Source organism: Elephas maximus, chromosome 9 (genome assembly GCF_024166365.1).
Source record: "Elephas maximus indicus isolate mEleMax1 chromosome 9, mEleMax1 primary haplotype, whole genome shotgun sequence".
Lineage (NCBI taxonomy): Eukaryota > Metazoa > Chordata > Mammalia > Proboscidea > Elephantidae > Elephas > Elephas maximus.
Genome location: NC_064827.1, coordinates 43,368,977 through 43,388,890, shown reverse-complemented (window position 1 = coordinate 43,388,890; position 19,914 = coordinate 43,368,977). Strand labels below are relative to the sequence as shown.

General features: G+C 50.7%; 1 protein-coding gene across 7 annotated transcripts in view; it reads left to right on the top strand.

Moving 5' to 3' along the window:
- Positions 1–7,395, top strand: part of CNTFR (ciliary neurotrophic factor receptor) — a 39,055-nt gene extending 31,660 nt beyond the window's left edge. For 6 of the 7 annotated variants that reach the window (XM_049896404.1, XM_049896405.1, XM_049896402.1 and 3 more), the window contains 6 exons: positions 847–964; positions 1,131–1,297; positions 2,546–2,709; positions 6,023–6,203; positions 6,504–6,672; positions 6,760–7,395. In XM_049896404.1, coding sequence (XP_049752361.1) covers positions 847–964; positions 1,131–1,297; positions 2,546–2,709; positions 6,023–6,203; positions 6,504–6,672; position 6,760 — 800 coding nt within the window. In that variant the 3' untranslated portion in view covers positions 6,761–7,395. Of the gene's footprint in view, positions 1–846; positions 965–1,130; positions 1,298–2,545; positions 2,710–6,022; positions 6,204–6,503; positions 6,673–6,759 lie in introns of those variants that run through there. The other variant, XM_049896400.1, reaches the window with a different exon arrangement.
- Positions 7,396–19,914: the final 12,519 nt, after the last annotated feature.

The window sequence follows — 19,914 nt, the reverse complement described above, 5'->3', positions numbered from 1 at the left end:
GCTTCTTAAAGGCTCTGTGATGAGAAGCTGGGGGCTGGGGGTGGGGTGAGATGCACACCAAGGGACAACAGGTTCCTCTCAACAGGCACATGTATAGACATACACAGTAATACATGAGCACGCACTCTGAGAGCCACATCTGGATTCATATACACCCGCATAGAGACTCCTACATATGGACCCACATCCAGTCACGGGTGGGTCACTCGTTCATGTAATACATAGACATGCATCTACATATGTATCCATGCACTCAGATGTGTACATAGATATGCACGTGAACAGCCGCCCAGTGCTCTGTTCCTCTGTAGCTGCCAGGCCTCTCCTTCTGTCTCAATCTCTGCTGAGGGCTTCCTGCAACCATCACCATGGGAAGCCTGGGGTGTCTTCTTCAGGAAGTACAGCCTCATCACCCCAGCAACCAGAGGACCCAGTCAAGGCTCTCCTTGGCCTCTGTTGCATCTGCCTGCTAAGGCCTGTCCTCCTCTGGGAATGGACACAGTGTGGCAGGAGATGTGGGGCTGGGGCTGATCCCCCCAGACAGCACCTCCATCCTGTGATTGATGAGCTGAGGCCTGCAGCCCCCTGCTCCCCGAAGGTCCCGCCTCCATTGAGCAGGTGGGGGGTGCTCCCTCTCTGCACAGCCCTTGTTTTTCTTTAATTAAACATCTGGCTCTCTGTGGCCTGGGAAGCCTCAGACCCTTGCTGACAGCACCCCCCACCTCTGGCGTTGCTAATGGGTTAGGGGGTGGGGAAAGCTGGGGCTCTGGGGCCCACCTGTCCCCACACTAATGCAGGGGACTGGGGGCTCCAGGAGTGCCCTGACCATGTTGTCCTCGCCCCCAGTGCCACCGCGGGAGCCTGTACTCAGCTGCCGCTCCAACACTTACCCCAAGGGCTTCTACTGCAGCTGGCATCTGCCCACCCCCACTTACATCCCCAACACCTTCAATGTGACCGTGCTGTGAGTAGCTGCGCCTGTGACCCACTCCCAACCCTGACCTCTGACCTCACACCTGACCCCCCCCATGCCCTCAGACCAATCCAGCCATGGGCTTGACCTCCCCCCAACCTCTGCCCCACCTGACCCTTAATGTTGGTAATGGTGCCTGGGCCCTGCCCCTCCCCAGGCATGGCTCCAAAATTATGGTCTGTGAGAAGGACCCGGCCCTCAAGAACCGCTGCCATATCCGCTACATGCACCTGTTCTCCACCGTCAAGTACAAAGTCTCAATAAGTGTCAGCAACGCCCTGGGCCACAACGCCACAGCCATCACCTTCGACGAGTTCACCATTGGTGCGTGGTTGTTGGGGGGGATCCCTTCTTAATACTCAAGTGGGAGTGTGTAAGTGGATGTGTGCCACAGGTGTACACTGACATTGGTGAGGATGCTCACATGTGTGCACCCTGACATCTGTGTGAGGCATGTGTGTACCTGTGAACATAAGAGTGAATATCCTTTACCTGTGGGGGCCAAGAGGCATCTCCAGCAGCTCTTCCTATTGTCCCTTTAGCTCCCAGACCATGCAGTAGGGGGAGGGGGGCAGGCTGGGCCAGAACCTTGAGCAGCTGCAGCCTCCACACTCCCCCCCCCCCAACGCTAATGGCTTCCTTACGGCCTGTGATGAATGAGGTGTCAGAACAGGAGACAGGACTGGGACAGATACTCCCCTTCCCCCGCCCCATCCCAGCCAGACCCGCTGCCTGCCCCTGCCCTATTCCAGGCAGACCTGCCTCCTCCTATCCCATCTTAGCCAGACCCAGACTCCCTGCCAGCTCCTGTCCCATCCCAGGCATACCTCCTGCTTGCCCCTGCCCCATCTCAGTTAGACCCCCTGCCTGCCCCTATCCCACCCCAGCCAGGCCCTCTGCCTGTTCTTGCCCCATTCCAAGCAGACCTTCTGCCTCCTCCTGTCCCATCCCAGCCACATCCCCTGCCTACCCGTCTTCCTCTTCCACTCTGATTGCTAGATACCCAGCCAGACTCTTTTCTGCATGAGCTAAGCCTTTAGATGCACCCATCATACCCCCAACTACCTCCAACCCAGATCTGTAACACCTGTGGACTGTCCTATAACTTTGACTCACAGAGCAGCTTCAAACCCAGATCCATCCAAGGGAGGCAGTATCCCAGTTTGGAACTGGAAAAGTTGAGGTGACAAACCAGATTTGGGGGAGTGTGTGATGCTGGTGCAGGAGGGGGTGATCCAGGTGATGATGGAGGTGATGATGGCAATGCTGAAGGTATTGTATAGGTTTAGTTACTGGGAGCTGGTCATCATGAGGATGAGGTTGGGATGATGGGATGAAGGTTGGGGTGTCAAGAACTGATGACAATGACTATAGTGATAGTCATTGGTGATGACAGGGATGTCAGAGATGGAAGTAATGGTTTTTAGTGGTGGCTGCCAGGATTGACAGAGAAGATGGCAACCATGGTGATGAGAATGGCTGGTGATATGAGGTCAACATGATGGCTGGAGCTGACAAAGTGGGGTTGTTTTCAGAGATTGCTGTGGTAATGAAGCTATGTTTCCTGAACAGTGAAGCCAGACCCTCCAGAAAATGTGGTAGCCCGGCCGGTGCCCAGCAACCCTCGCCGGCTGGAGGTGACATGGCAGACCCCTTCAACTTGGCCTGACCCTGAGTCCTTTCCTCTCAAGTTCTTTCTGCGCTACCGACCCCTCATCCTGGACCAGTGGCAGCATGTGAGTGCCTTGCCCTGCCCTGCCCACATCCTGGGTGCCTGAATCAGAGCCACATGGCCTGGGAGGCACCCATATCCTGGTGGTGGCAGCTCCAGTGTGGGCCTGAGGGCAGTCAGAGAGCCTTTCTGGGATGGAAGGACAGAGGTGGGCCTGGGAGATGGATGGATCCAAGGGAGGTATCCTATTTAAGGCCCTTAGGGGTTCCCAGTGACCCCACTAGTGCAGTGGGAGCATGACTGTCTTTGTGGTTCCCCAGGGTAGTAGAGAGATGCTGGAGGAGAGATGGCAAGGTGAGCGGTGTTTCCCTTTCCTTACGTCTGGCTCTGGGCTGTGATCATCTGTCTTCCTCTTTATACTCTGGCCCAGACCCCGGGCCTATGCTGGACCTAAAGGGCAGGACAGTTCCTGTCCTCAAGGACTCAGAGCTGGGTTCAGGGGGTCAGGATCAGGCAGTAGGGTCAAGCCTGGTCCAGGGTGTGAGTTCAGGCCATAACTAATGTCAGGGTTCCAAAGTCAGGCCTAGCTTAGGGGTCAGCTTAAGGTTATAGGGAAGGAGGCGACCTAGGCTGAGAACCAAGCAGTAGACAATGGTCAGTATGTGGTCAGGCTGTGGTCTGGATGCAGGTCAAGCTATGGTAGAAAGCTTTGCGGGGCAGTCAGGCTTTGGGGCAGGCTTGGGTTTCTCTTCTGCTGTGAGCTCTGAACCTATAGGGTTGTGGGCATCTGTGGCCCATGAGGACTGTGGGTTAGGCCTGGGGCTGGGAGAGTGCTCCATGGGGCAACCCAGCCTGGCTCCTAGTGGTCAACCTGTACCCCTACCGCATCCATCAGGTTCCAGCTCCATCTCCTCATGCCCTTCTCCCATCTGGCCTTTAAAGTGGGTAATTCGATTCCCCGGCAGGCGTCTGTCCGGGTTTCGGGCCTGGCCCCCACAAAGGCTGCTCACCCGCTCACATGTTCCCTGACAAGAGTCCGCAGTCCCTCCCACCTGGCCAGCTGCCCGAGCCTAATGCATTGCTAATAACCAAGGTCTAGTTTCACAAGCCCCCCTCCCCCGCTAACGAGCTACAGGCAGCAGCCCCGCGCGTCGCGGCGCACACGCCTTGCAGTGGACCTGGCACACTGCCCATTGCACACACGGGGACATGCACATACACACGTGGCCCCCAGCAGGTACCGTGTTCACACATGTGTGACTAACATGCCAAGACACTGCATTGGCCTACACCATGGGAAGAGCTGACCCCCACACACGGTCAGAGCAAAGTGTGTGGGCTCTGTGGTGAGAACATGCATGGCCTGTGGCACGTCCTAGCTCGGCTCTTGTCTCCTTGGCACTGGGGTTGGCTAGATTTATGGCACCTCTGAATTTTAGTTTTGCTCGGAACAGAATCTACTCTTTTCCATCCTTGATCTTGGAGAGAGGCAGGTGTATGATTTGGGAGGCGGCACAGAAGGGGAAGCCCAGAAAACATTACTTGGATTTTCAGGAGGAGATGAAAGATACAGGCCAGGAATTGCACAAGAATGGGCACCAGGATGTCTGGCAGGGGCTATCTCAGCATGAACAAGAGAGAGGCGAGTACTGGGACCCAGCATGGGTTCCCTACAGCTCCTGCTGTGGCCCTAACTCAGCAGGGAGGCCTGGAGGGCATGTCTGACATCTGCTGCAGCAGGCAGGATGGAGGACCTAGAAGTGGATGCCAGGCACTAAGTTCCTGGCAACTGAGGAGCTATTCCCTTAAGGGGATGGATTAAGGGATTAGTGACAACCTAGCAAGAAGGGCCCAGGCCTAGGAGATGTGGCTGTCAGGAGAGCACTGGGGTTCCGGACCATGTTCCTAGAAGGATGGTGCCTACCATGACCCCACCAATGAGGTGACAATTTCATCTGCTTCCCATGGCTCTGTCCCTTTGGGGAAAGACAGATATGGAGGTCTGAGGGACAGAAACAAAGGAGGGGACTGGGGGCCAAATCCTGGCAAGAGGGAGAAGGAACTGAAGGAGCTGGGTCTACTTAGCCAGTGTGTCTTTGTGGAGCAAAATGGGTCTCTGGAGGCCAGAGGTGGAGCTGGGGCCCCAGGCCTAGGAGAGGAGGATCTTTGGAGCCTACCCACCTGTCAGGGCTGGGAGTGGGACCTGCTGAGCCCAGGTCTGGGCCCCAAATGACTCTGACTCTCACCCTGACCCTGACCTTTACCAGAGCCTCCTGAATCAGGGCTACAGACTTAGTGGGAATTGGAGGAGGAGTTTCCTGCTCTGCTTGGACCACACTGCACTCAGGAACACACACACATATACACACGTACTGGCAGCCAATAGGGTCAGATAGCCCAGACCCCAGTTTTCTGGGGGGAAGATTGGAACAGGGACCAAAAACACCCTAAAGCCAGACATGGCCCAGAGTGGCCCACTTCTCCGCCCCTGCCGGCTGCCCCTGTTTACGAGGCGGCTTAATGAGGCAGCGGGTGCTGCTGAGATGAACCAGAGCCCAGCCTGGGCCGGGGAGGGGCGCCGGACAGGCAGGCTAGCCTGGAGGGTTGGGGGGAAATCAACAGGATGGGGCTGGCCAGGGCGGGGGTGGGGTGGCGATACCTCCAGGAGGAAGTGGAGCAGCTGTCTTGTTGCCCTGGGGGCTGCCCCCCAGCCCATTTCCGCCTCAGGCCAGGTGATAATCCACACTGAGGTCTTCCTGCGGAGGAGGCCCAACTTGGGCCAGGCTGGTGGTTGTGGTGAGCACCTGGGAACCCTTGCTTGGAGTTGGACCCCGTGATAACTACAGCATTGGCTGCAGTCTGTTTGCTGCTTCCCATGTGTTGTAGTCCTCATTACAACCCTATGAGGTAGATATCATCATTAACACCATTTTACAGATGAGGACGTAAAGGCACATGGAAGTTAAGTAACTTGGTCACCCAGCTAATAAGGGACAGCCAAAATTTGCATTCGGGCAGCCTTTAACCTTCTCACTAAACTGCTTAATGGGGGAGGAAGACAGCATGAGGTGGCTGGTACCATTTCCTCTCTTAATCTGTTCCTCTTGTCACCTCCAGGCTGGGACTGGTGGAGGGAGGTAGGGGGGAGGTACGGGAGCCGGGACAACCACAGTTGTCAACGCTGAGCAAAGGGGTCTTTATTCTCTCCTGGGGGTGTTTCCGGAATATTCTCAACATCCCCTCTCTCTCAGGGAAGTCCTCATCTACCCAGAGTTGTCTTCACCCTCCTTTTCCCATGGGTGCTCTCACTTCCTCTGGGGAGTGCCTCGCTCTCCTGACCCTTGTCCTTACTCCCCTACCCCGTGGTCTGGCTGCAGGTGGAGCTGTCTGATGGCACATCGCACACCATCACAGATGCCTACGCCGGGAAGGAGTACATCATCCAGGTGGCAGCCAAGGACAATGAGATTGGGACCTGGAGTGACTGGAGCGTGGCTGCTCATGCCACACCCTGGACAGAGGAGCCACGACACCTCACCACTGAGGCCCAGGCCCCGGGTGAGCCCACCCTCGCCCCTGCACCTGTGCTCCCCAGAGTCCGTCCAACCCCCTTCCGGGATGCAGAGCCCCTGTTCCAGAGCTCGCCATACACTCTCTGGCCACTGCGCTCCTGTCTGTCTGTCCACCCTGCTGTTCTGTATAGTAGAGATCATTGAGCAGTCTAACCTGTGAGCCTTGGGAGGAAGGGGCTGTCTGATGAAGGAGGCAGCGCTGGGCTAAGCAGGAAGCATGAACAGTGTGCCTCGTGGGTGGGATCCCAGCCCCGGCACTGCCCTGAGTTTCCCCCATGCTCCCCAGAGACCACGACCAGCACCACCAGCTCACTGGCACCCCCGCCCACCACGAAGATCTGTGACCCTGGGGAGCTGGGCAGTGGCGGGGGACCCTCGGCACCCCTCTTGGTCAGTGCTCCTGTCACTCTGGCCCTTGCCACCGCTGCTGCCACTGCCAGCAGTCTCCTGATCTGGTAAGGTGGGTGGGGCTGGGCAGAGAGGAGGCCCCAGGGGCACCCACTCGCCCTCATCCCTCACAGCCCCCTGCCCTGTCTCCCTAGAGCCTGACACCCTGTGACGACATGACAGAGCATCTGCAGAGGAGCAGAAGCCGGAGCCGAGCCCGCAGACCCCGGTTTCTATTTTGCACATGGGCAGGAGGACCTTTTGCATTCTCTTCAGACACAATTTGTAGAGACCCCGGCGGGCCCGGGCCTGCCACTCCCCAGCCCCACCACATTATGCAGGCCATCCTCCCTCCCTCAGGGGAGGAGGACCATGCAGCTAACCCACCCACCAAAGACCCCCTTCCCACCCTTACCGTGCCCCCTTGGGCTGGACCCTCCAACGCCAGCGACTCTTAGGAGCCCTTGAGGGGCCTGAGGGGAGCCCCTCACATCCACAGTTTCTCCTCCTGCCTCAGCCTCCTGTCTGTCCCAGGGTCTCTGTTGCCACCATCAGATGATAAGCTCCTGATGCTGGGGGGGCCCAGCCATTCTCCTCCCCCCAGCGCCCAAACTTTTCAGTCCGCCCACCTCTGCCCCTGTTTTGTACGACCCTCCCCTAGCCCCCGCTCCTACTCCACAGTATTTAATGCCCTGCCAGTCCCTTCTAGTCTGACTCAATGGTAACTTGCTGTATTTGAATTTTTTATAGATGTATATACAGGGGTGGGAGGTAGGGGGGTTCTCATTAAACGTCACCATTTCATGAGTCCTTGGAACAGACCCACTTTGGAAGGATAACCGTCTTCCAAGGACCCTTCCCCTTCCAGGCCTGGAGGAGGAAAGAAGTTAGGGTTGAGGAGAGTGGGGAGAGAGAGTTCAGCTTTCATGTAGATGTGGTTGGAGGGAAGACTGTGCATCTTGGTGGGGTAGGGCTTCCCTGGAGATTGGTCTGACACCCCTACGCCCTCGTAGCCCAGGGCCACAGAGACCCCAGAGCACAGGGTTGTGACCACAGACAGTGTTGTAGGGAATGAGAGGGCCCATGGGCCAGCCCTGGAGACTACTAAACTCCTGGCTGGGGTAGAAGCCTTCCAAGGGCCCTCTCTGGAGCTCCCTTCCATTAGTGCCCAGGCCTGGACTCTACCCACAGGGGCAAAGATAGAAGAAGGTGAGGAGGCCAAGCCTCATCTTTTTGGCTAGGTGGGAGGTTCCTGCCAGCCAGGATACACTGTCCAGGGGCTCTAGCCGGTCAGGCCTGGGGTTCAGCCAGATCATACGGGCTCAGAGGACAGAGTGTCCTGGGCAGGCAGGAGGCTACCTGAAGGAGGAGGCCACTTGGACTGTGATTGGGGATTTGACTGCTGCTGTGGGACTAGAATTATGTAGTACAAGGTTTACGCCCAGAGTTAGATTACAGCTAGGACTCAGTGTGGGGTGGGTGGGGCAGGGCTCTGGCTTTACAGCAGTGGCCAGTCCTTGGTCTAGCTCCATACCCTGCTTATCCTTCCAGTCCCCAAGCTGGGGCTCCAGGGTCCCTTTGACTTCTCCTCCTCTAAGAGGCCCTTTTGCCGCCCCACGCCTGCTCAGGTAGTAGAAGCTACCTCACCAAGGCTTCTTAGCTGAGAATGCCCAGGGTGGGCCAAGCTGATAGTCACCTCTGGCCTGGATGTGAGGGTGTGGGGTAGCCCTGCCTTGGCCTTGCTCTAGGTGGCTGGAGCAAGAAGAGAGTCAAAGCTGTGAACACAGTCATGTCCACACTGACACACACTCCCTACACAGCAGGTATTAAGCACAACACTTGCACTCATCCAGACCCCCTGCCTTGTCACACACACCCCCAACACATACTCTTCTCCTCATTCTGGGGACAGAAAATGGATGCTTCGCACTGGTCTCATCAGGCCTAACTGGGGTCTTGTCCTGGCAGGGTGGGGGGCTCACAGTGCCTCAAGCATTGATGAATCAGGCCTAGACAGCACAGAACTTGAGTAGGGGACTGGTGAGGGGCTTGAGACTGAAGACTGGCTTTCCTCCTGGTCAGGCATGAGTGGACAGGAAGAGTGTTGCAGGAGGAAGCCTCATGGAGAGCAAAAGCCTGGTGTCAGGGTGGACAGGCCCATGACTCTTCAAGCTGAACAGCCCTTGCTATGAGAGCACATGGCTTGTCATTCCAGGTTGGACATTCTAAGAGGTGGCCTGCAGCTGTCTCTGTACTCTAACTCCAGTCTACCTGTCTGGTCCCTGTGAGGTGGGGTCCAGGCCTGAACCTATGCTCCAGGTCCAGGAGGGGTAGGGGCAATGGGGGGCCTGCCACCTCTTACCAATGACATTATATTCCTGGGATGTATCTGAGCCAGACCTCCTATGTCCTTGGGGTGGGTGGGTAGAAGCTACGAGTCCTCTAGCCTGTGCTGCTTTCCTCATTTGAGAGCCTTGGTCAGCTCTGACCCACCCAGGGCTTGGGCATCAGCAATCTGGCCTCCATTAAGAGCATGGGAAAGCAATTATGTGGGCCTGGGGAGGAGGAGGGGGCAGAGGGAGGGGAGGGGACTTGCTGGAGCCTCAGAGGCCGATGGAGAGGGGGATTGGGGCATCTCCGTGCCCCCAACCCCAATCCCCTGGAGACAAACAGAACCAGCCCCAAGGTGGCTAGAGGTTGGTGTCATGCCTCTGACTGGACTGGGTCTGGGTGGTCATCCCTCCTTGGGGGTCCTGGCCCCTCGACCTCACAGAGGCTGCTTGCCTTGGAGGATCTTGGCTGTAGTCTACCACTGCTTCCGTCGAGTACTGTCCCTCCACATCTGTTATTTCCCATGGTGGTTCTGGGGAGCTGGGGATAAGTAGACATCAATTCTTGGAGCTAAAACATAACCCAGAAAATGAAAACACTGCTAGGGAGTTGGGGGGCTGGTGGGAGAGGTTTGGATCCCAGACCCAATGTGCAGTGGCCTAGCCTTTTTGCCCACTAGTTCTCTCTGCTCCCCCAAGGTGCACTGGGATGGAGGGACCCCTGCTATGTTCTGGCCTAGCCCCCTGCCCACCTGATCTCTCAGTGCGGCTCTGTCCCATTCCTACCATGCTGGACTTGTCTCTGCCCTGACTTCTCTCTGTCCCCATGCCCATCTATGTAGCTATCTCTGTCCTATTCCCATCTCCGGGTATATCTTTCTCCTGGTCACTATCTTCGTGTTTCTTTCTGTGTATCTCTACCTCATCTCTCTCTCTGCATGTTTCTATCTCCTGCCTTTTCTCCTGTCTCTGCTCCCAGTTTGTCTCCCTTTGTCTATCTCTGTGGGTCTCCATCCCCATCTCTGTGTATCTTCACCTCTGTCTCCATCTGTCTGTACCTCTTCTCCGACACTGTCAGTCTTTCCCCCTTTCTGCTCTGCTCTTGTGTTCTGCCCTGGTGCAGACCCCAGCCTGTGGCCACTGTGCTTCTCTGGCCCAAGCCAGGGGCTGTCCTGGCTTCTGCTGCCCCCTCTCGGCCACCCGCCCGCCCTTCATTCCTGCGCCCAGGCCAGCGTCTGTCAGCACAGGCATCCCACAATCTGCGTTCTCAGCAGCCAGCCGGGAGGGAGGGAGACACTAGGCAGGAGTCCCTCTGGGGCAGCCTCTGGCCTTGGGAACTTCCTAGAGCTAGTGAGCTTACTACCTCCATAGGCTGGGACTCAGGAAGTTCATTCTCATCTGGAGAGAACAAAATGCTTGGCTCTAGACCCCAACTCTGTACCCTGCACCTGGGTGTCTTTATGTCCTGAAGCCCAGATGTCCCCTGTGCCCACAACCTAGAGATGCTGAACCTGGCCACATAGAGGCAATACCCTCAGAAGGTGGCATGCCTGTCTGGGGATGCAGGGCTGAAGCCTTGGGGGCAGGCAGGGTTGGGTGTGAACCCTCATCCCTCTCCTCAGGGGAGGGGGAAGGGAAAGCAGATCTGTGGAGGGAAGTCTGAAGAAACTTGTTCAAGGAGAAAGGCTGGAGGGGACCTTATCTGACAGGGCCACTTGGATAGGGGAGGCTAATCTGAAGATGAGTCTATCTGAGGTGGTCTTGTGTGACAGGACTTGCCCAAGAGGGGGAGGCTGGTCTAGGACATGCTTTTGAAGAGATCTTGTTTGAAAGGGATAGTCTGAGGGGGTAGGCTGATCTGGAGAGTGAAGGGGCCTGATCTGTTGGGTCCCGTCTGAGAGGGAGACTAATTTGAAGGCATGTGGATCTGAGAGTAGGGTCATCAACTAATCCTGGTTTGCCTGGGACTTTCCTGATTTTAGCACTGAATGTCTTATGTCCTGGGAAACCTCTCAGTCCCAGGCACACAGAACAGTTGGTTACCCTATCTGAGAAGGTCTTGTTTGACAGGCCAGTCTAAGGGAAGACATTTCTAGGCCAGAAGTTTCTTTGGGCAGGGACAAGGCCAGGAAGGGGGTGGGTAGTGAGGGTCCTTCCAGAAGGGCAGTGGCTTAAGGAGTGGCCACCAGGGGGCAGGGCAGGCTCTCAGGAGATTCAGAGGCAAAGGCCCCAGAAAAGGAGCCAGGCAGCGTGAACCTGTGTGCAAGGTGTGCCTTCAACAGCTTGTATTGCTGTGCCATCATGTGCAAGTTGTGATTATATGCAGCTGTGCAGTTCCGTATCTGTGTGGCTGGGTACCAGGGTTCCATCTGTAGGTGGTGCCTTTAGGACCATGTGGTTAGTGTGTGGCTTGTGATGGAGAGTGTGCCTGATGTGGCCATGGCTAAGGACTTACCTGAGGCTGTAGGGAAGACAGCACGAGCACTTTGGGGCTCACCAGGACAGAGACTTAGCAGAAGTGGAACAGTCAGAGAAGGTTCCTTGGAAGGGCTGAAGATGGGGAGGAGAGGCAAGGAACCAGGTTTCCCTACCTGTGCTGCCCCTGTCCAGCGTAGTATTCTCTGAGGTTCCAGATACAGGACCCACGTGCTCTGGTCACACACAAGGGCAGCCTCTATGCCGGCCTGCACACCTGGGCCCTGCCTGCCATCTCTCCAGCTCCTCCTCTCCTTCAGCTGGTACTACTGCCACATGGACTCCTCCACACCCCCCAATCATGGTTCTGTACTTTCCTGCTGCCACACCTTTGCACATTCTGTGCCCCTGCCTAGGATGCCCTCTAGTGAAGCATTTGAGGTCCCTCCATCGCTGATGCTGCCTCCATGAAATGTTCCCTTCTCTGCCGTGGACTGAACACCAACACGTGCTGAGGCCTAGTCCTGGGGTCCCCGACTCAGGCCAGGGGAGGGGCTTGAGGGGAGAGGCACAGACAAGGCAGTGCTGCAGATCTCTGGTTAGGACAGCAAAGTGAAGCTATCACAGAATCCTCCCAACCTCCGCACTAACAAACGGACAAGAGTCAAGAAAAACCAAACCAAAGACATTGCTACAAACTCACCAAGGCCTACCAAAGAAATCCTTTTCATAAACCTTAAAATGTAATAGCCAAGGAAAGTAACAGAAGATTCTGGTGCAATGAATGAGTGGTATGTTTCCTAACATCATCCCCAAAAGTAGTATTGAGAAGAGATAAGTCAACAAAATGCCAATTCTAATAATCTGTAATTTGAGAGACATAGACTGTGGGGTGAGTAGGTAGCCTTAGGAAAAGTCTGGTAAAAACCTTCACGAGTAGAAGCCGTTATGTTCCTCCATGAGACCTCAGCAGAGGCAAGAAGAGCTGCCATGGCTTGGCATCTTCCAGGGTATGGGACTTAGGTTGTTGAGCAAGCCAAGCCCAGAGGAATGAAATATGCTCCCCCCGTGAAATCCTTAGCACCTCACCCCCCACCTCTGTTGAGAGAGTGGCCCTGGAACAAGACATCGGACAGGGTCTCAGCGGAAAGACAACACTCAAGCCCCATCCAGGTCAGCAAGCTGCCCATCTAAGCCACCCTCAAGTCATAGAAGGGACAGGAAAAGTTGAAAACAACAGTCAGCCTTCAAACCATAGCTCCCAGGGGAAGATGAACTGTTCCAGACAAGATGGGAAGGGGCTCATGGGGCATTTGCCTACACTCAAAGCAAGAAGAGGTCTGTTACACATGAGTCATGGTAAATAGGATTAAGAGGAAAGGAAATGGCATGGCCTTTAGGTACACAAATCACAGTTGAAATACAGGCAAGAAGGAAGAAAAGAGGGAAGGAAAGGAGGGAGCAAGGAAGACAGAATGTAAAAAATAGATGAAGAACCCAGTCTAGAAGAAGACACAACCAAAGGAATCAAAGCAGATTCTTGGTAAGTTTTCCTGTTATAGAAAACCCATAAACCTAGAAGGACTTAACAATAATGTGAAATCAATAGAATAAGAACTCAAAAACAAGATGATAAGGGAAATAACAGAGCTAAAGGAAAATAATAGAAGACCAAAATAATACCATTACGATGAATAAATAAACTAGACACAACAAAGAAAAGAATAGATACGGCTGAAAATCAAAGTAATTGTGTACAGGAAAGGATTGTGATCCTAAGAGTAAATGTGATGGAAAAAGACAAAGATATTAAAGAAATTGGAAGGTAATAGAGAGGACAAAGACAAGCTAGCATAAGCATAATTACTGAAAGCCCTAAAGTTTCCAAAAATGGAACAGAAAACAATACTAAGGTATGAAATAAAAAAACTTACCCTGAGATGAAAAAAGAAGTGAATGTTCAGATAAAAAATAGCATTTTATATTATACCAGAAAAGTTGATGCAGAATAATTGACCTTAAGACACATACTGATTTAGTTACTAAACTTTAAGGATAAAGTAAGAATATTTTAGGTACCTAGGCAGAAAAAAGCAAATCACTTACAAAAGAGAACATTCAGGCTGATCTCACTCATATTTTTCCAAGGTACTGTTCAACAACTGAAAATAGGGAAGTAGTATCTACAAAGTTTTGAGGGTAAAAAGATGTCATCTAAAAACATATCCAACAAAGTGGTTGATTTCAAACACTGATTTTGGGGATATAGAACTCATGAGAGCCTTTGGAAAAAACTACTCAATGACAAAATCCAATCAGCCAAGAGATGAATCAAAACAAGGCACTGAGGAAGGGAGATCCATGGTCAAAGGACTGGTGGTGAACATTAATTCCATTTAAGTTGAGATTAAATTGTGGGAATTTTGGTTACAAAACACATTGTAAATATTAGAAATTCTAACAAAGTAAAAACAACATTGGCAACATAATCTTGAGTGGAGGGGAGGAGTGGGAAGGAGGGTAGAAGTACCAATCACATTTTCTTTCACAGTTCAGAGTCAACTAATTCATATAAAACTGAAACATAATGGCAAAAATTCTACTACAACTTTTCTCTTTTTTTAAGAGTTTCACATCCTTTAATGACCAGGGATGAATAAGAAGGAATAATCTGAGCAAAATACTAGCTTTTGTGACCTACATGGTCTGAGCATGGCTTCTGCTTAGAACACTAAATGTTTTTAAGTGGATGTTTCATCAAAATAAAATGCCCATAACAAATATTTTTCTATTTAATTTTTTATTGTGCTATTTTTTTTTATCGGTGAAAGTTTATAATTTAAGTCAGTTTCTCATATAAAAACTTATACACACATTGTAACGTGACCTAGTTACCCTCCCCACAATGTGACAGCACACTCCTCCTCTCCACCCTGTATTTCCCGTGTCCATTTAACCAGCTCCTGTCCCCCTCTGCCTTCTCATCTCACCTCCAGACAGGAGCTGGCCACATAGTCTTATGTGTCTACTTGAGGCAAGAAGCATACTCCTCACCAGTATCATTTTATGTCCTATAATCCAGACTAATCTTTATCTAAAGAGTTGGTTTTGAGAATGGTTTTAGTTTTGGGCCAACAGAGAGTCCGGGGGCCATGAACTACGGGGTCCCTCCAGTCTCAGTCTGACAATTAAGTCCAGTCTTTTTACTAGAATTTGAGGTCTGCGTCCCACTTTTCTCCTGTTCTATCAGGGATTCTCTGTTGTGTTCCCTGTCAGGGCAGTCATTGGTGGTAGGTGGGCACCATCTGGTTCTTCCGGTCTCAGGCTGTTGGAGTCTCTGGCTTATGTGGCCCTTTCTACTCCAACATCTTAATCAAAATCATTTTTCTTGAGAGGGATCTTTTAGGAATGAATATTCTTTGAAGTGAAGAAACATTTAGCTGAAGTTCAACTATTCCTTCATTTTTACCTTAGTTTCTTTTTCCTAAACTAAAATCAAGTAAAAGTACATTTTCTACTTTGGGTAAAAAAAAAAAAAAGAGCTTCTATAGTATGATCCCATTCTTTTCTCATTTTTCTACCTGTCTGTCTTTCTCTCTAAATTTTTCTCTCTCCCTCTTCCTCTCTGTTCTTTCTCTATTTGGCTCACCAAATGTTAATACTGATCATTTCTGAGTAATGGGATTTGGACTGTTACATTGCATTTTTCTTTGTATTCTTTTGTATGGCTTATAGATAATTTTTGAATAATAAGCATGTATCTTTTTTTAGTCTCTTTTTTAAATGTTTAATTTTTTGATCTTGGGTAAATCATTTAAATTCTATGAACTTCAGATTCCTCATCTGCAATCTGGGAATAACAAGATTTGCATTAGAAGGTGTTTTGAGGATTGTGAGATAATACCCCCCCCCCCTTTGTGGTAAACTGACTTAAAAAAAAAAAAGAAAACCCTGTTGCTAGGCCTTTCTTCTGCAGCACTGCTGGGAGGATTCAAACCACCAACCTTGCATTTAGTAACTGAGCGCAAAGCATTTGCACCACCTAGGGACATTAAGCTAAATAATGGCCCACCAATATGTCTAGAACCTGATACATTACTGTATATAGCAAATGGGAATTTACACAAATGTGATTAAATTAAGGATCTTGAGTTGGGGAGATTATCCTGGATTATCCAGGTTAGCCTGATGTAATTACAACAGTTCTTATAAGAGAGAGGCAGAAGGAGTCAGGACAGAGGAGGAGAAAGTGATGGGATGATGGAAGCAGAGACTGGAGTGATGCACTTCGAAGATGGAGGAAATGTCCACATGTCAAGGAATACAGGTGGCCACTAGAAGCTGAAACAGGCAAGGAAACAGATCCTCCTCTGAGAGCCTCCAGAAGGAACTAGCCCTGCTGACATCTTGATTTTAGCTTGCTGAACCTGGTTTCAAACTTCTGACCTCTAGAACTGTAAGAGAATAAACCTGTGTTGTTTTAAGCCACTAAAGTTGTGGTAATTTGCTGCAGCAGCAATGGAAAACTGATAGTTATACCTTCCAATGTGTTGTTCCCTCGGCCTGAGTTGCCCTCCTTATCCTCCAGCCAACTCCTACTCGTTCAAAGTTTGATTCAAGCTTTCCTGACATCTCCTACTTTCCAGTGCTGCCCAGAGGCTGGATGAGCATGCTTCATGGCGGCACTCACCACTCTGTTACAGTTGCTCATGGGTTGATCTCTCTCTTTCATGAGAGCTTTTAGAAAAGGACAGGGCCAGAGTCCAAAAGAAGACCCAGCTCAGTAACTACTGAATGAATAGATGATAAATACGGGCCAGATTAGCACTCTATGAATAACCATTGCCTACTTTCCTTGGTGTCAGATATGAGTCGAAATCAACTCAATGGCAATGGGTTTGGTTTGGTTTTGGGTTTCGGTGACAGAACTCTCCCTTCCCTTTTTCTACCTGGCTCTTTCCCTACCAGCCTGTCCTCCACATAAAGACATTCCTTCAATTTCTAGAAAACTTGTCTGTTTCCATATCTCTGGCTTCTTTCTTCAATAATTGATCCAAAACACATGTGCTGATACCTGTTGTGTGATTCTATCAGTAGGTTTATCGTGTGTGTGTGTGTGTGTGTGTGTGTGTGTGCATATGTGTATCATGGAGGCCTGTGAACTTCTTTGTGTGTGCTTTCCTGGATATGTGGAATGTATGTTTTGAGTACTATACATGCATGTCTCTGTGTGTGGATGTGTGTTTTTATGTGCATGTTTGTGTCTGTGGGTAGGCATGTTGTTGTCTGTATACATGTCTTGGCTTGTATGTATGTGTGTGCAGTCATCTAGTGCTGCCATAACAGAAATACCACAAGTGGATGGCTTTAACAAAGAGAAATTTATTCTCTCACAGTCTAGTAGGTTACAAGTCCAAATTCAGAGTGTCAACTCCAGGGGGCAGCTTTCTCTCTCTGTTGGCTCTGGAGGAAGATTCCTTGTCATCAATCTTCCCCTGGTCAAGGAACTTCTCAGGCACAGGGACCCCAGGTCCAAAGGATGCACTGTGCTCCTGGTGCTGCTTTCTTGGTAGTATGAGGTCCCCAACTCTCTGCTTGCTTCCCTTTCCTTTTTACCTCTCAAGAGATAAAGGTGGAGCAGGCCATAACCCAGGGAAACTCCCTTTACGTTGGATCAGGAATATGACCTGGGTAAGGGTGTTACAATCCCACCCTAATCTTCTTTAACATAAAATTATGATCACAAAATGGAGGACAATCACACAATACTGGAAATCATGGTCCAGTCAAAGTGATACATACATCTTGGGGGGACATAATTCAATCCATGACAGTGTGTTTATGCTTTGTGGGTTGTGTGTATGTGTGTGTATGCACGGGGAAGGATACCAAGTCTTGATGAAGGTGGGGTGGGGAGGTAAGGGAGAGGAAAGAGTCTTATATAACTCCTGTTGACTGGGAGATGGCAGGGCTGTTTATTAAAATAGTAAACACAGCGGGACAATGGTGGTAGAAGGACAGGCTCGGGAGAAGATGATAATAACCATGGCACAGACATTCAGTCTCTTGCCTACAGGCACACAACAATAGTTAGACATGTCAAGTATAGGGCACTAGTGGGACATCTTAGTGGAAGGCATCTAGTCAGTAGTCAAGAGAATGGACTTTGGGGTCAGACAAACCTAGGCTCCTGTTGACCTAGGATAAGCTGGTTAATCTAAGTATCGGTTTCCTTAAGTGGAAAATGGGACAACAGTACCAATCCACAGGGTTGTTGTAAGGATTTAATGAGATGATGTATATATATAGAGAGAGAGAAAGCACAGAAATGGGCACTGAAGCCACAAATAAATAGGAGTTAAGGAGATGAGAGAAGGGTGGGTATAGAGTGCAGAGCCCACAAAAGGTGCTGAGGAGGGGTCAGAGAGGCAAGGGAGACAGTGTGCTGGAGTTGAAGGCAATGCAGCAAATTTGGATTCTAATCTGGATGCTCTCACTTATTGCTGCAGGACCTTAGAAAAGTCCCTTGGTTGCCTTGAGGCTCAGTTTCCTCATCTGACCTGTCTTTTATCCAAGTGAGGATTATCTACAATGAGTATAAAGCCTTGACGGAGTCTAGGTACTTAATAAACAATAGTTGTTATTTTAGGAGGAGGAACAAATGTCTCTAGAGAGAGCGGTTTCATGGGAGACAAAGGAAGATAGTTTCAAGAAGGGATCGACAGCCTCAATACTGCCAAGAAGTCAACAAACAACTAAAAAGTATTCACTGGATGTGACAAGGAGTTGAAAGTGACCTTGGTGAGCCAGCTTCAGGGATGACGAGAGCAGAAGGTGAGGGCAGTGGGTGAGGAGCAAGAGGAGGTGGGGAAGCAGAGCTAAGAGAGAAGGTGACAGCCCAAAGGGAGATGAGCAGTGGGTGGGGGGCGCGGGGGGGAATGCAGTGATAGGGATGATTTTGAGATGGGGAAGTCGACTTCATGGGCAAGTTTGCCTGTCCCTGAGTGTAGTTGCTAGGTACCCACCCTGTCCCCAACCACCAGGGATTGGCTCTAGCCTTAGGACCCTTTGTTCTTTATACAAGGCCTCTCTGTCTGTGCCCCTAGCTGCTCCCTGGGCCCTGACCTGGGCTACCCAATACTGCCCCACAGGCCCTCAAGCCAGGTACCTCCTCTCTCTGCCCTACTTTCCACTGTGGCCTGGGAAAAGTTTAAATGGTTTACACCTTCTGCTAGGGCCTTAGCTTTTATCTTTGTCCCTGCTGCCTGGATATGCACAGCCCAGGGGGAGATGGACAGGAATATGAAAACAGGTATCAATTATATCCTTTCTCCTCATTCCTTCCCACTAGTATTTAAACATGCCCAAATAAGAAACATGTTATAAATTTTTAAAAATTAAAAAAAACTTTCCTCTGACTCTACATCCTTCAGTATCTATTCTCCTTCTTCCTAACTTTTACAGTCATTCCTCTTGAAAGAATCATCTATATTGCATACTTCTTTTTTTTTTTTTTTTTTTTTACGTGTACTAACTGTTTAACGAGAAGCTGGTTTGGTCTGTAAACCTTCACCTAAAGTGCAATAAAATAATAATTTTTAAAAAGTAGAGATTTATCATCTCACAGTTCTGGAGGCTAGAAGTCTGAATTCAAGGTGTCAACAGGGCCGTGCTCTCTGAAGGCTCTAGAAGATCTTCCTTTGCCTCTTCCTAGCTTCTAGGGGTTGCTGGCAATCTTGGCATTCCTTCGCTTGTAGATGCATCACTTCAATCTCCACCTCCATCTTCACATGGCTCTCTTCCCTCTGTGTCTCTCCACCCCTGTATCTTTTCTCTTCTTTTTTAAATAATTTTTATTGAGCTTTAAGTGAACGTTTACAAATCAAGTCAGTCTGTCACATATAAGCTTATATACACCTTACTCCATACTCCCACTTACTCTCCCCCTAATGAGTCAGCCCTTCTAGTCTCTCCTTTCATGACAATTTTGCCAGTTTCTAACCCTCTCTACCCTTCTATCTCCCCTCCAGACAGGAGATGGCAACACAGTCTCAAGTGTCCACCTGATACAAGTAGCTCACTCTTCATCAGCTTCTCTCTCCTACCCATTGTCCAGTCCCTTCCATGTCTGATGAGTTGTCTTTGGGAATGGTTCCTGTCCTGGGCCAACAGAAGGTTTGGGGACCATGACCACCGAGATTCCTCTAGTCTCAGTCAGACCATTAAGTCTGGTCTTTTTATGAGAATTTGGGGTCTGCATCCTGCTGATCTCCTGCTCCCTCAGGGGTTCTCTGTTGTGCTCCCTGTCAGGGCAGTCATTGGTTGTGGCCAGGCACCATCTAGTTCTTCTGGTCTCAGGATGATATAAGCCTCTGGTTCATAGGGCCCTTTCTGTCTCTTGGGCTCATAGTTATTGTGTGACCTTGGTGTTCTTCATTCTCCTTTGATCCAGGTGGGTTGAGACCAATTGATGCATCTTAGATGGCCGCTTGTTAGCATTTAAGACCCCAGACGCCACATTTCAAAGTGGGATGCAGACTGTTTTTGTAATAGAATTATTTTGCC